This window comes from Leucoraja erinacea, chromosome 3, assembly GCF_028641065.1.
Source record: "Leucoraja erinacea ecotype New England chromosome 3, Leri_hhj_1, whole genome shotgun sequence".
Lineage (NCBI taxonomy): Eukaryota > Metazoa > Chordata > Chondrichthyes > Rajiformes > Rajidae > Leucoraja > Leucoraja erinaceus.
Genome location: NC_073379.1, coordinates 88,604,200 through 88,618,104, shown reverse-complemented (window position 1 = coordinate 88,618,104; position 13,905 = coordinate 88,604,200). Strand labels below are relative to the sequence as shown.

The following is a 13,905-nucleotide window of genomic DNA, read 5'->3' as shown; positions in this document are numbered from 1 at the left end:
CTAATGTTACCGTGCCCTTGGTGTGTGTGACAACCAAAATGGTACACAATACTCCAAATGCAGCCGAAGCAATATTTTGCACAGCTACAACATGATATACCAACTCATAAACTCAATGCCTCAGCCTTTGAAGGCAAGTATACCATATTTAGTTTAGTTTAGTTTAGAGATACAACACAGAATCAGGCCCTTTGACTCAGAGTCCATGCCGACCAGCAATCCCCACACACTAACACTATCACACACACACGAGGGACAATTTAGAATTTTACCAAAGCCAATTAATCTACAAACCTTCAAGAAGGAACTGCAGATGCAGGAAAATCGAAGGTAGACAAAAGTGCTGGAGAAACTCAGCGGGTGAGGCAGCATCTATGGAGCGAAGGAAATCGGCAACGTTTCGGCCTGAAGAAGGGTTTCGGCCCGAAACGTTACCTATTTCCTTCTCTCCATAGATGCTGCCTCACCCACTGAGTTTCTCCAGCACTTTTGTCTAATCTACAAACCTTCATGTCTTTGAAGTGTGGGAGGAAACGGAAGCACCCGGAGAAAACCCACACAGGTTGCGCGGAGAACATACAAACTCTGTACAGAGAGCACCCATGTTCAGGATCAAACCCGGTTCTCTGGCGCTGTCAGGCAGCACCTCTAATCCTGCTCTACTGTGCTAATCCACTACTCCGCCCCTTCCACTGTCCCTTTCCACCTATATCCTTTATAACAGGACAGACAAAGGAGAGGAAATAGATGTTGTTTACCTTGATTTTCAGAAAGCCTTTGATCAAGTGCCACACGGAAGGCTGCTGAGGAAAATGAGAGCTCATGGGACTAAAGGGTAGATACTAGCATGGATAGCAGGTTGGCTGGATGGCAGAAGGCAAAGAGTGGCAATAAAGGGGGCTATTTCTGGTTGGTTGCCAGTGGAGTTCTGCAGGGCTCATCGCTGAGGCCGTTGCTCTTCACGTTGTATATTAATGATTTGGATGAGGGGATTTAAGGCTTTGTGGCCAAGTTTGCGGATGATACGGAAATAGGTGGAGGAGCCGGTAATGTAGAGAAAGCAGGGAAAGAAGGATTTACATATAGGTTGGAAGAGTGGGCAGAGAAATGGAAGATGGAATATAGTGTAGCAAACTGTGGAGTCATGCATTATGATAGTAGGAATAAAGGAATAGATTATTTTCTAAATGGGGAGAGAATCCAGAAATTGATGGTGCAAAGGGACTTGGTGCAGGATTCTCAAATATTGAGTCTGCAAGTCAAATCAGTAGTAAAGAAAGTAAACAAATGCTTGCATTTATTTCGAGAGGGCTTGTTTACAAAAACAGGGATGTAATGCTGAGGCTCAGTAAGGTGCTGGTCAGGTTGCATTTGGAATATTGCGAGCAATTGTGGGCATCATATCTGAGGAAGGATGTGCTGGCTCTAAAGAGGGTCCGGAGGAGGTTTACAAGAATGATCCCAGGAATGAGTAGGTTAACCTATGATGAGCATTTGTCGGCACTGGGCCTGTATTCGCTGGAGTTTAGAAGAATGAGGGGGGACCTCATTGAAATGTATAGAATAGTGAAAGGCTTGGATAGAGTGGATGTGGAGAGGATGTTTCCACTAGTGGGAGAGTCTAGGTCATAGCCTCAGAATTAAAGGACGTTATTTTAGGAAGGAGATGAGGAGGAATTTCTTTAGTTTGAGGGTGGTAAATCTGTGGAATTCTTTGCCACAGAAGGCTGTGGAGGCCAATTCAGTGGATATATTTAAGGCAGAAATAGATAGATTTTTGATTAGTACAGGTGTCAAAGGTTATGGGGACAAGGCAGGAGAATGGGGTTAGAAGGGAGAGATCGATCAACCATGATTGAATGGCGGAGTAAAACTAATGGGCTGAATGGTCTAATCCTCTCTTATCACATGATGTTTTGAACCGGGTTGTGGGATTTAACAATATCCTGTTAGTTTTTCTTGGTCATCATTATTAAGACTAGATGGTGTTTTTTGTCCTATTTGAATTTAGTCCATTATAAAGATTAGTCCATTGAAATGCCATATCAAGCAGAGTGCGGGCCACCAAATTCAATTTCATAGCATTTCAAGCAGAGTGCAGGCCACCAAATTGCCAAACAACTCATTGCATTGTCATTAAGGGCTAACAAGTCATTTATTGCAAGTACATTGCAGACTCACAGTTCAGTTGATTCACAGCTTAGAATCACAGTTGTGGACTTTCCCTCACGATCTTCCAGAGTGACTGACTCATGTCCAGGCATCCGGAGTTTTATAATCCTGCCCCCCCCCCCATCCCCGGAAGTGGCATTACCTTCATTGTGGTGATTGACAGGCAAGAGGACCAATCAACTGATCTCAATATTTTTTAACCACTCATAACTTTTTTATTTTTCATCGATGGAAAAATCCTCGGGGCTGTGTCAGCAGAGCAGGACTGTGAGTAAGATGGCCAAAAATCATAGCGATATATGGTAGCTTTTTTTCTAAAATCAATATACAGTGCAGACAGGAAGTAGTCAAGATGAGACTTTTAGTTATATAGATGTGCAAACTCCACTGATAGCACCGAAGATCAGGATCAAACCAGAGTCTCTGGTGCTTCAAGCTTTAGCTCTATTAGCTGCACCATTGGGCCGCCATCTCTAATCTGCTGAGTACCTCTAGCACTTTTGCTCAATGTTTTTAATTTGATCAGTAACTTCTCTGCCTGCTCTCCAAGTCTCCTCATTAATTGAAGAGTTTATATCATAATACTGAAATAGGTAACAGAGTTCATGTTTAGTAAAATAATATTACAGCATTCCAATTTTCCAGGTTTTAAAAGATTCATAATATCTGATGTCACTCAATATCAGTTATTCCTCAAGCTGCTTTTCTATTTTGAGTTTCCTGAGATTTTAAATCAACCAAGACTTTAAAAAAAACACTCTCAATTAAGCAGGTGCATGAGAAACCGAACCAATGCAACAGTCTGAAATCTGCACTGGTAATGTTGTGCTATGCTAATCATCAGCAATGCTGTCAAAAATAACTCTCACTTTAGCACCAGTTAAATGAGACATTACCACACCAGAAAAATTGCACATCCTGGTTAGCAAATGTTAGGTTTATCTCTGGCCTTGATCGTACTATGTGAAGCCTTCATGGAGTCTTTGACAGCTGAAACGTAGATTCTGCACAATCCTGAAGTGTGTTATGATTATGATATTATAATTCCACCCTGCAAATTAAAGAGGGCAGAACCTCCAACAGAAGAAGACTCAAACTGCTGGAGTAACTCAGCGGGTCAGGCAGCACCTCTGGATAAAAACGATGGGTGACATTTCGGATCAGGACCCTTCTTCAGCACTTTGTATCTTTTTTTATAAACGCACCTGCAGTTCCTTGTGTCTCCATCCTCGAGCTGCATTAAATAATCACCCAGAGGACATTTTGTGCTTCTGGATTATTCCCCATTTACAAATCTTTTCTACCACCGACAAAGATTAGTCTTCAATCTACAGATAACTACCAAAGCAAAGTCTATGCTTTTAATTAATTATTTCAAACATTAGTTAACAAAAACCAATTCAAATTCTCTATTAATGTAATAAACATCAAGCTTCAAATGAAAAATGTTATGTGCAGAAACTACTAGTTAAAGTATAATCACCAGTCGGGTTTCTCCTGCATTTAATTTGAATCCCAGCTAACAAAGCTGGCACACATGACTGTGAAAGCTCATTCTGACATACTAATTGTGAACAGGTCTGCACTTGAATGCAATGCCATGTGAACAGCTGGTACTCTTCAACCAGAAGAAATGAGTTTGAACAGCAGGGTTGCTGTGTGTCAGCTACCGGTCCAGCAAAAACGACAACAAAAAGGTGTCCCTGCCACAACTCATGTGATTTATACAATCTGCAGCAGTTAACCTCTATCCAGCCAAGGACATTTGGGAATGGAATCAAAAATTCTCAAATTTTCGTAACTTAGGCTAAACTTGAACAAGGGAAGAAAATTGACCATGAGAGTTAATAAGGTGGAGACTGAGTTCCAGACAATTATCTTTTTTTTCATGATTTTATATATATATATATATATATATATATATATATAGGAAGAAGAAGGATTTAAAGTTATATTATCGAACAACTGCCAATAAAAACCAGCAGGACATATTTTTTCTAGTCTTGGAGATCCTTCTGACTGGAAAACTGTGTGTAACGTTTTATCAAATTTCATTCATAACCTTTTTCATTTGAAACATGATGTTTATTACATGCTAATAGAGAATTTGTAAGAGCTTTTGTTAACTAATGTTTGAAATTGTTTATTTAAGAAAAATTTGGACAGATACATGGATAGGAAAGTTTTAGATGAATATGGGCCAAAGGTTTAGTTGGATATGGGCCAAACTTGTGTAAATGGGGCATGTTGGTCAGCTTGGGCCGAAAAGCCTGTTTCCACACTGTATGACTATAAATGAATGGGAAGCAATAATCTGCATGGAGGCTTCAAATACACTCAGTCCTGTAAATTCAATTATCTTCTCTATCCTCTGTCATTTAGACTTTAGACTTTACTGTAGAGAAACAGTGCAGTAATAGGCCCTTTGGCCCACCGAGTCCGCACCGACCAGCGATCATCCTGTCCACTAACACTATCCTACACACTGGGGATAATTTACAATTTTACTGAAGCCAATTAACTTGCAAACCTGTATGTGGGAGGAAACCGGAGCACCCGTTGAAAACCCACGTGGTCACAGGGAGAATATACAAACTCTGTACAGACACCACCTGTGGTCAGGATCGAACCCGGGTTTCTGGCGCTGTAAGGCAGCAACTCTATTGTTGTGTCACTGTGCAGTCCCTAAATCATTCTAAGGCAGAATCTAAACACTGCACAATTCCTTATTTCTTTTACTGCTCATATGAAGATAAAGATATTGGAAACTTTTATCTTGGAGAGTTTCCATTTATCAAACAACACGATGGGAAATGTGTGTTTCTGTGCTCCTAGTGAAAGTAACATTCAACATCACAGAGATAGGATTGAGATCTTTAAATCAATCAATAAATTCTGTCCAGATGGACCATGATTGCCATGAAAGGATTGTGGGACTTCATAATGTCCCCAAAACAGTTGAATTATACACTGGAAAGTACTTCTCTTGGCAGGATGCCAAATTGAGCAGTAAGAGTAGCTTTGCTGTCAGCCATTCAAAGTGGGATAAGCCCCATGAAACACGTCCTCATGTTTATTGAGGGTGGGTCATACCACTCATCAAAGTCTCATCGTGCTTCCTTGATTATCTTTGAAACAGATCTTTTTTGATTTACGATCTAAAGTACATTGCTCCTAATTTACTCCTCCTGAGGCAAAGAGGACTACAAAACAATGAAGTTGAAAGCCTTTATGTTGCATCACATTGACATGGGGCCAGCTTGATTTTATCATGGCTCTTTATTTGCATGTTACAAACCAGTGGATATACATTTTGAACATTCAAAACAAAAAATATTTAATTTTACAATTAAAAACTCCGCCCTCAGCCCTTTAGCAGGTTTCTCATGAAAACTCTTTTTTTAGTTAAAAGTATCGTGATTTTTTTCTCTATCTAGTCATTTGCAGCAACCCCCACTAATTAGCTGTATGACAAGGAAACTGGCATACATCTGATTATACACTAAGCGTTGAATATCTTGTACCAAGAAAGTTACAATGATAACCATTATTCTCACTTTGTAGAAAACTAACCTAAATTTTCCAAAAAAATCTGCCAAAATATTTATTATTATGGTTCAACAAAATAATTTAAAACCAAAAGTTTGAACTCCATCTTCAGATTTGCCGATGACACCACCATTGTTGGACGAATTATAGATGATGATGATCTAGATGATAGGAGGGAGATCGATCGACTGACCAAATAGTCAGAACAACAATCTTGCTCTCAACATCAGTAAGACCAAGGAACTGATTGTGGACTTTGTAAGACAAGGGATGTAGATCCACAAATGAGACAGTTGTGGAGAGAGTTAAAAAAAAAAAAATTCCTGGGCATGGATATCTCATAGAGTCATAGTGATACAGTGTGGAAACAGCCCCTGCGGCCCAACTTGTCCACACAGGCCAACATATCCCAGCTACACTAGTCCTACCTCCCCACATTTGGTCCATATCCCTCCAAACCTGTCCTATCTATGTACCTATTTATCTGTTTCTTAAATGTTGGGACAGTTCCTGTTTCAACTAACTCCTCTGGCAGCTGGTTCCATACATACACCATCCTGTGTGTGTAAAAGCTACACCTCAGATTCCTAAAAAAAAAATTCCCCTTCATCTTAAACCTATGTCCTCCAGTCCCCAATTCACAGATTTTGGGCAAGGGATATCCCTTGATTCCGTTAGCCTGAAGCGCTATATCCAACTCTCTTGAATACATCCAGTGAATTGGCATCCACTGCCTTCTGTGGCAGATGTTAGCAGTTTCTTTTTCCAGAGATACTATTTGAACTGCTGTATTGCGAACAGTTTTGGTTTGTATTTCCGTTTTCCCTTTTGCCCAGATTATTATGTTCTGTCATGCTGTGATAACAATGAGATTTGACTATTTTCAATATAAAGAATACCATACAACACAGAAAAGGGGACTTTCAATCAACCCCCTTCACGCAGACTGTGATACCCATCTACACAAATCCCATTTGCCTGCATGAAGCCCATACCCCTCCTTGCCTTTTTATATCCAAGTGCCTGTCTGAATGCCTTTTAATCATTGCAATTATTTTGCCACTAGCAGCTTGTCTTGTAGCTTGTTCCAGAAAACTACCAGGCTTTGTGTGAAAAGCTTACCCTTCAGGTCTCCTTTAAATTTCTCCCTTTGCACCAGAAACATTCAGCCCTCCATTCCAGGCCACATCCTGGTGAATCTATTCCCCGCAGTCTCTGATGCCATCACATCTTTCCTGTAGTGTGGCAAACATCTAACCAATGATTTATACAGCGACAATAATGACACCACAACTGGGGGCAGCACCGTGGCACAGCGGTAGAGTTGCTATCTTACAGCACCATAGACCAGGGTCAATCCTGACTACGGGTGCTGTCTGCACTGTGCGTCTGTGAATTGTAAATTGTCCCAAGTGTGTAGGATAAAGCTAGTGTAGGATTACTGATCGGTGCGGAATCAGTGGGCCGAAGTGCCTGCTTCCACGTTGTATCTCCAGAGTAAAGTCCGAACTCTTATAGTCAATGTCTCAGCCGATGAAGCAAGCATGCAAATACTTTTCTCACTACCCTATTTACCGTTGCTTTAATTTGCAGAGAGATATGGAGTTGCACTCTCTGTACATCAATGCTCCTGAGGTCAGTGCCATTTTCTTCATATGCCATACCAGAATATGACTTCCCAAGCGCATTACCACATACTTAACTGGATAAAATTCCAGTGGTAGTGTTCAGCCTTGTTGTTAACAGAAATACATAGGACAAGATTTTTTTTTGATGACAGTCAAGTAGTCAGAGTTCCCCAGTCATCTCTTTAAACTATGCTATTTTTTTAAATGTGGTCCTGGACGCTTCCTCTGGGAGAGTAAAAACTCAGATATTCAGACTTTAAAACAGCTTCTTCCCCACAGCTGGCAGACTCCTGAATTAATCAACTCTTTAACATCCCCTTCGCAAAAATATTGCCATATGCTCTTACTCTTATTTTATTCATTATACTAATAAATCTATGGTATTAATTATATATTATGTTAATACAATTACTTTATTTGGTTATTCCATTATTGCACCAGAATTTATTTTGCACTACCTCATATTCCATGACAATCTTTGCACTATTTTACTGTTTTCTTCATAGTTGTACTTATTGCTGTATCCGTCATTAAAGTATACTGTTGACATGTTTCATGCGAACAAGACATTTCATTGTATCCTGGTGTGCATGACAATAAACTACTCTGAATCGGTAAACACAAGAGAGTTGCTAATGTCTAACAAAAGTCAGGCCTCAAAACAGCTCTAAACTAACAAGAACTCCAGTGAAAAACTAACAAGAACTCCAGTGAATTGATTATTATTGTTCATTATCATATGTGTAATCTCCAAATATGAATTCATACGTTCAGTGACTCTCGAAATGTCTTTTTCCTCAGGACACTATTAAGAAGCTGTTTGATTTAAAAATGATTTGGATGCTAAATTTAGAAACTTAAAACAATTATATTTCATTTTAATTTACTTCAAAGAGAAAAGCTGTTGGGAGATTGATTATGGTAGATGTGCCTTATTAGTTATAATGTGAACACCAAAATTAGCAGAATATGGTGATGTAAAGATGTATTTATATCTCTCATTACAGAGCTTAACCTTTTCCTCAGATTGCGATTTTATCAAAATTGTGATTTACATAAAATGAAACATGAACTTGATTTTTAAACCATTTTGTAGGTACATTCAGAGGAAAGCATTAATCCTCTTGTGCTCAGAGACATCAGATTGGTGCAGGAGTAGGCCATTCGGCCCTTCGAGCCAGCACCGCCATTCAATGTGATCATGGCTGATCATCCAACTCAGTATCCCGTACCTGCCTTCTCTCCATACCCCCTGATCCCCTTAGCCACAAGGGCCACATCTAACTCCCTCTTAAATATAGCCAATGAAGTGGCCTCAACTACCCTCTGTGGCAGAGAGTTCCAGAGATTCACCACTCTCTGCGTGAAAAAAGTTCTTCTCATCTCGGTTTTACAGGATTTCCCCATTATCCTTAAGCTGTGACCCCTTGTCCTGGACTTCCCCAACATCGGGAACAATCTTCCTGCATCAGCCTGTCCAACCCCTTAAGAATTTTGTAAGTTTCTATAAGATCCCCTCTCATCTCCTAAATTCTAGAGAGTATAAACCAAGTCTATCCAGTCTTTCTTCATAAGACAGTCCTGACATCCCAGGAATCAGTCTGGTGAACCTTCTCTGCACTCCCTCTATGGCAATAATGTCCTTCCTCAGATTTGGAGACCAAAACTGTACGCAATACTCCAGTGTGGTCTCACCAAGACCCTGTACAACTGCAGTAGAACCTCCCTGCTCCTATACTCAAATCCTTTTGCAATGAAAGCTAACATACCATTCGCTTTCTTTACTGCCTGCTGCACCTGCATGCCTACCTTCAATACTGGTGTACCATGACACCCAGGTCTCGCTGCATCTGAAAGCAAAAGATAATAGTCTGCTTTCCCGTTTTTGCCTGTATTGGATGTATCTGAAAGAGCTAAAAAATGGGATTAAATTATTCTGAGTAATTATGCTTAAATGTGTGGATACAGAGAAGTTGAATCTAATAATGAATGCAGTGTTTTTTAAATGGGGAATTACTTCATTTATTCTGAAAGCAAAAAAAGACTGGTGCATTGTCTCTCATATGATATCTCATTGTCCCTTTTAAAGGCTTTTATTGCTGATGTATGTTGATCATTTAACTGGTAGTTCTCATCAGCAACTTCACATGTGATATTAAATATTAGAATAAATAATTAAATATTAGTCTTACTGGAGTGACTCATAAAAAATAACATAACTGGATTCAAATAGGCCAGGCCTGGCCATTTACTAAGTAGTATATTGTTTGCAAACATTTTTCTTCTTCCAACACCATTTTCTATTCCAGAAATGCCCAGTTGGAGAATGTAGTAATTTTCTGTAAAACTGTAAAATATCTAGCTTGATCAAATATAACAAATACCAAAAGGCATTTTATCTGACCAACTGAAAGTTAAAGAAATCATTCAGCTATGCCAATTGAAGTTTCACTTGTTTAATTCAAATAGCTGATTCCCAGAGAAAAACACCCAGTTTTGTAATGTTGTTTTATCCTTATGGTTCCCTTTGTGATATCTGTGATATCTACAGGTTTGTGAACAGATGATTCAGCACTAATTCACAGTTATAATCATTCTGTGAATTTCCAGTTAGCACGTACACATTTCGCATCCAACAGTTTCCAGCTGCTGGCATTGTGTGAGGAATTTGTGTGATGAATGTATTTTCTTCAAAAAAACCTCTTACATCTACATTATCAGGTGATTTACTCATTCAATAAAAATAAACAATTTCCTAATATTCCAGAAGGCCACCAATGATATTCACCTTTTAAAGTTGAACAGAGTGTCCAGCTTTCTTGTCTTTTAAGTTACTTTATTCTTTCGTTGATTAACTTTTCAGAATCCAAACAAGAAACAAAACCCATTAATTTATGGAGAATCTTACACAAGATCATGTTCAAAAGAATGTTATAGGCAATGTGGTACATAAAAGTGCTGCGGGTGTTACAATTTAGGAATATTAAATGGAATTGATCTTTACCTGTCCTCATTAAAGCGCCGTCCAATAAAGACTTTACATTTGTCAGCTGGAAGGCAGGCAGCCAGCAAAGGAACAGTCCGCAGCACTCGACTCTCCTGAGTTAAGAAAACAAAATGGTGTCAAGAGTTTTGGACCTTTGCATTTGACAATTTCACTTCTGAAATTCCAATCCACAAACCCATTCCCCAAACTTTACAGATGTCCTAACATTCAAATGAAATATATTTGAGCCTTTGAAAATCAAGTATTTCCTATTTGTTGTGAGGAAAAGGAAGCCATCCTGATCAATCAAATTGTTTCTGATTCAATTATTTACAAGTGTATTGGTAGAAGTGATCACCATTTGACATTTATCTTGAAGTGTTCTTTTCACACTCAGGCCACATTGCATCCTGTTGTAGATTGGGCACACTTAGATCAATTTAGAATTGATCCACCTACCTGGTCATCAATGTGCTACAGGACGGTAGTAGCAACAGGACCATATTCTACCACAACGTAACCTCAGGACAAGGCACATACATAAGAAAACAGTAGAAGGAACAAAAGTACACCATATAACCCTTCAAGCCTGACTTGTCCTTTATCAAGATACTAAAATTCTACGAGGGTCATTTTCCTGTACTTTTCCAATTATCCCTTTTGATTCCTTTCATATCTTTTTAATTGATCTATATTTTGAATTAACCTAGTGACTGCATTTCCTCAGCTCTCTGGGGTAAAGAATGACAAAGATTCCCACCAACTTCATGAAGAAATTTCTCCGCATCTCAGCCGTAAATGGTTTGTTCCTTATTTTCAATCTGTCCCCAGATCCTCGACTCCTCAGACAGGGGAAATACATTCCAGCTTAGTCATGGTCTTTAAGAATTATGCAAAGTTTCAATGAGATCTCCTTTATTTCTGCTAAACAAGAGAACATTGTCATGACGACACAAAAAGCTCTATATTACCATCTTTATCTCTCATTTCCCTTTCCCCTGACAGTCTGAGGAAGTCACTTATTCCTTTTCTCCAGAGATGCTGCCTGACCCGCTGAGTTACTCCAGCATTTTCTGTCTATCTGCGATTTAAACCAGCATCAGCAGTTCCTTCCTATACAGAATATTGTCCCTGCCTGCTCAAACCCACCACCCTAGGCAAAGTCCCAACCCGATACCTCACATATCCATTCTCCCCACAGATGCTGCATGACCTACTAAGTTGCTCCAGCATCTGCAGTTTTTTGCTTCTCCCTGGAACTAGCCTAGTCAAACTGTCCTACACTCCTTCTCTGGCATGGATATCCTTTCTAAGAAAAGACCACCATTATACACTAAATGCCCGGTATGGTCTATACAACTGCAATAAGACCTTGTCACTCCTGTAATCAAATCAAATAATCCCTCAGCCAAATCCCATAATAATAAATGCTAACATATCATTTTCCCTTCTTGCACTTGCTGCATCTGCATGTTGGCCTTCAGGAACTTGTGCAAAAATACATATGTTCCTTTCAGTATTAATGATACCAAATCTCCAACCTGGTTAACAACCCCGTTTCATCTGTTTTGTGTACCAAAATAGATGACCTGACATTTTTCCACGTTATATTCCAACTACCATGTTCTCGCCCACTCACCTAATGTGTCCACATTATCTTGAAGACTCTTTACATCCTCCTCTGTACTCACAATCTTGTTATGTTTCTCTATGCAAACCTAAATATTTGATTCCCTCAGCCAAATTGTCGATTCAGATTGTGAATGGTCCAAGCACCGATCTGTGCTGTATCCCATTAGCCACTGCCTGCCAACCCGAGGTGGATCCGTTTAGTTTAGTTTTGTTTGGAGATATAGCATGAAAACAGGCCCATTTGACCCATGAGTCCATGCTGACCATCAATTAACGGTACTATGTTATTCCACTTACTTATCCATTCCCGACACATTAGGGCAATTTTACAGGGGCCAATTAACCAAGAAATCCCCATGTCTTTGGGATATGGCAGGAAAACTGAGCACCTAGAGGAAATACACGTGGTCATAGGGAGAACATGCAAACTCCACTCAGACAGCAGTAAGTACAACTATGATACAGCAATAAGTACAACTAAGACCAAAACAGTAAAATAGTGCAAAGATTGTCATGCAATACGAGGTTGTGCAAAAGAAGTACTGGTGCAATAATAGAATAACCAAATAAAGTCAGGAACAGATCCAGGTCTCTACCAGCTGCACCACTGCGCAGTCAAGATCTACTTCTGATATAGGAATCTAAGAGCTAATGGTACTAACCACAAACTTAGTGAATCTAGCATTACAAGCCCTTTCCTCCCAATTGTGCCATGCTGTGTTAATGATAATTAATGATATTTAATCGCCTTGAAAGAACATGGTTATGTGTAAAAGAAAGGCTTTCTAAAATAATATTTTGTAGTTTCTCTCTCAACATAATCCCCTTATTATGCGCCGTCCTGTATGGGTATGGCTGCCCAGCCTGCAGCTGTCCGTTTGTTCACCTCTTTTTTTATTTTTAGTTAGTTGAGTTTTTGTTTTCGGAGATCTAGTCTTTTTTTTTTGTGGGGGGGGGGGGGGGGGGGGGGGGGGGGGGGGGGGGGGGGGGGGGGGGGGGGGGGGGGGGGGGAGGAGGGGAAACTGCTTTTCTGGGTCTGGGTCCCTACCAGGTCGGAGAGGCGGCTTTTCTCCGGGCTGCACCTTCGACCCGTCCTTGCGGCCTACCAGCGGATCTGGAGCGGCGTTTCCTGAGGGGACCGCCCAGAACCTCGGCTTCGGCGGTGGTGCAGCGCTGGAGCGCTATCGCGGAGCGGGCGATGCATTGCCCGCGTCGTCGCGCTGGAACTCCTGTGAGCTGAAGATTGCCGATGAAACATCGCGGAGCTGCGGGTCTGGGGTGCGGCCAGCCGCGGGCGGCGGTGCTGAACTTTGCATCGGGAGCCTGGGATCTCTCGCCGAGATTGTGTGGAGTGGTGGAACTCCATCCAGCGCGGCCTATCGACTTCGGAAGCCGCGGGCTTCGGTAAGGAAGCGGCTGTAAGGTATTCTCGTCTGAAGGTGATGCTTCGTTGTGACTAGCACAAAAGACAGGTCCACACCGGGTTTGTGTTCCAGAGCAAGAGCACGTTTATTCGGCAATCACTGCCTTTTATCTTGAAGGTCACTTGACCTCAGTCACGAGGCTCATGCACGAGTTTCTGTTACATTGATTGCAAAGACATCACAGACATCACATCTCCCTCTTTACTTTTAAAATGTTACAGGCACTTGTATTTACATTATATACATATTACATAACGTTATATACATATTACATTTATTACATAACGTAGCAAGAAATCACATCTCCCTCTTCATTTTACAGATCATACATCTCCCCCTTTTCACTTTGTTTATCAATTCCCCTGACGTCCACTTAATTTTACACTCTAGCAGAGGGCCTCTCTCAATTGCCTTCTGCTACGACTGGGAGACTGGCTCCCACCTGTCGTCTAGCTAGGCTTCTGGGGACTTCTTCTGGCATCTAGGAGACGGGCTCCTCTGGCCATTTCTCACC

General features: G+C 40.6%; 1 protein-coding gene across 1 annotated transcript in view; it reads right to left on the bottom strand.

Annotated features, from left to right (window-relative positions):
- The window catches only part of dtwd2 (DTW domain containing 2), a 166,482-nt gene that overhangs the window by 66,485 nt on the left and 86,092 nt on the right, over positions 1 to 13,905 (bottom strand). The window contains 1 exon segment of the mRNA XM_055631016.1: positions 10,354 to 10,448. Within this exon segment, the coding sequence (XP_055486991.1) occupies positions 10,354 to 10,448 (95 nt within the window).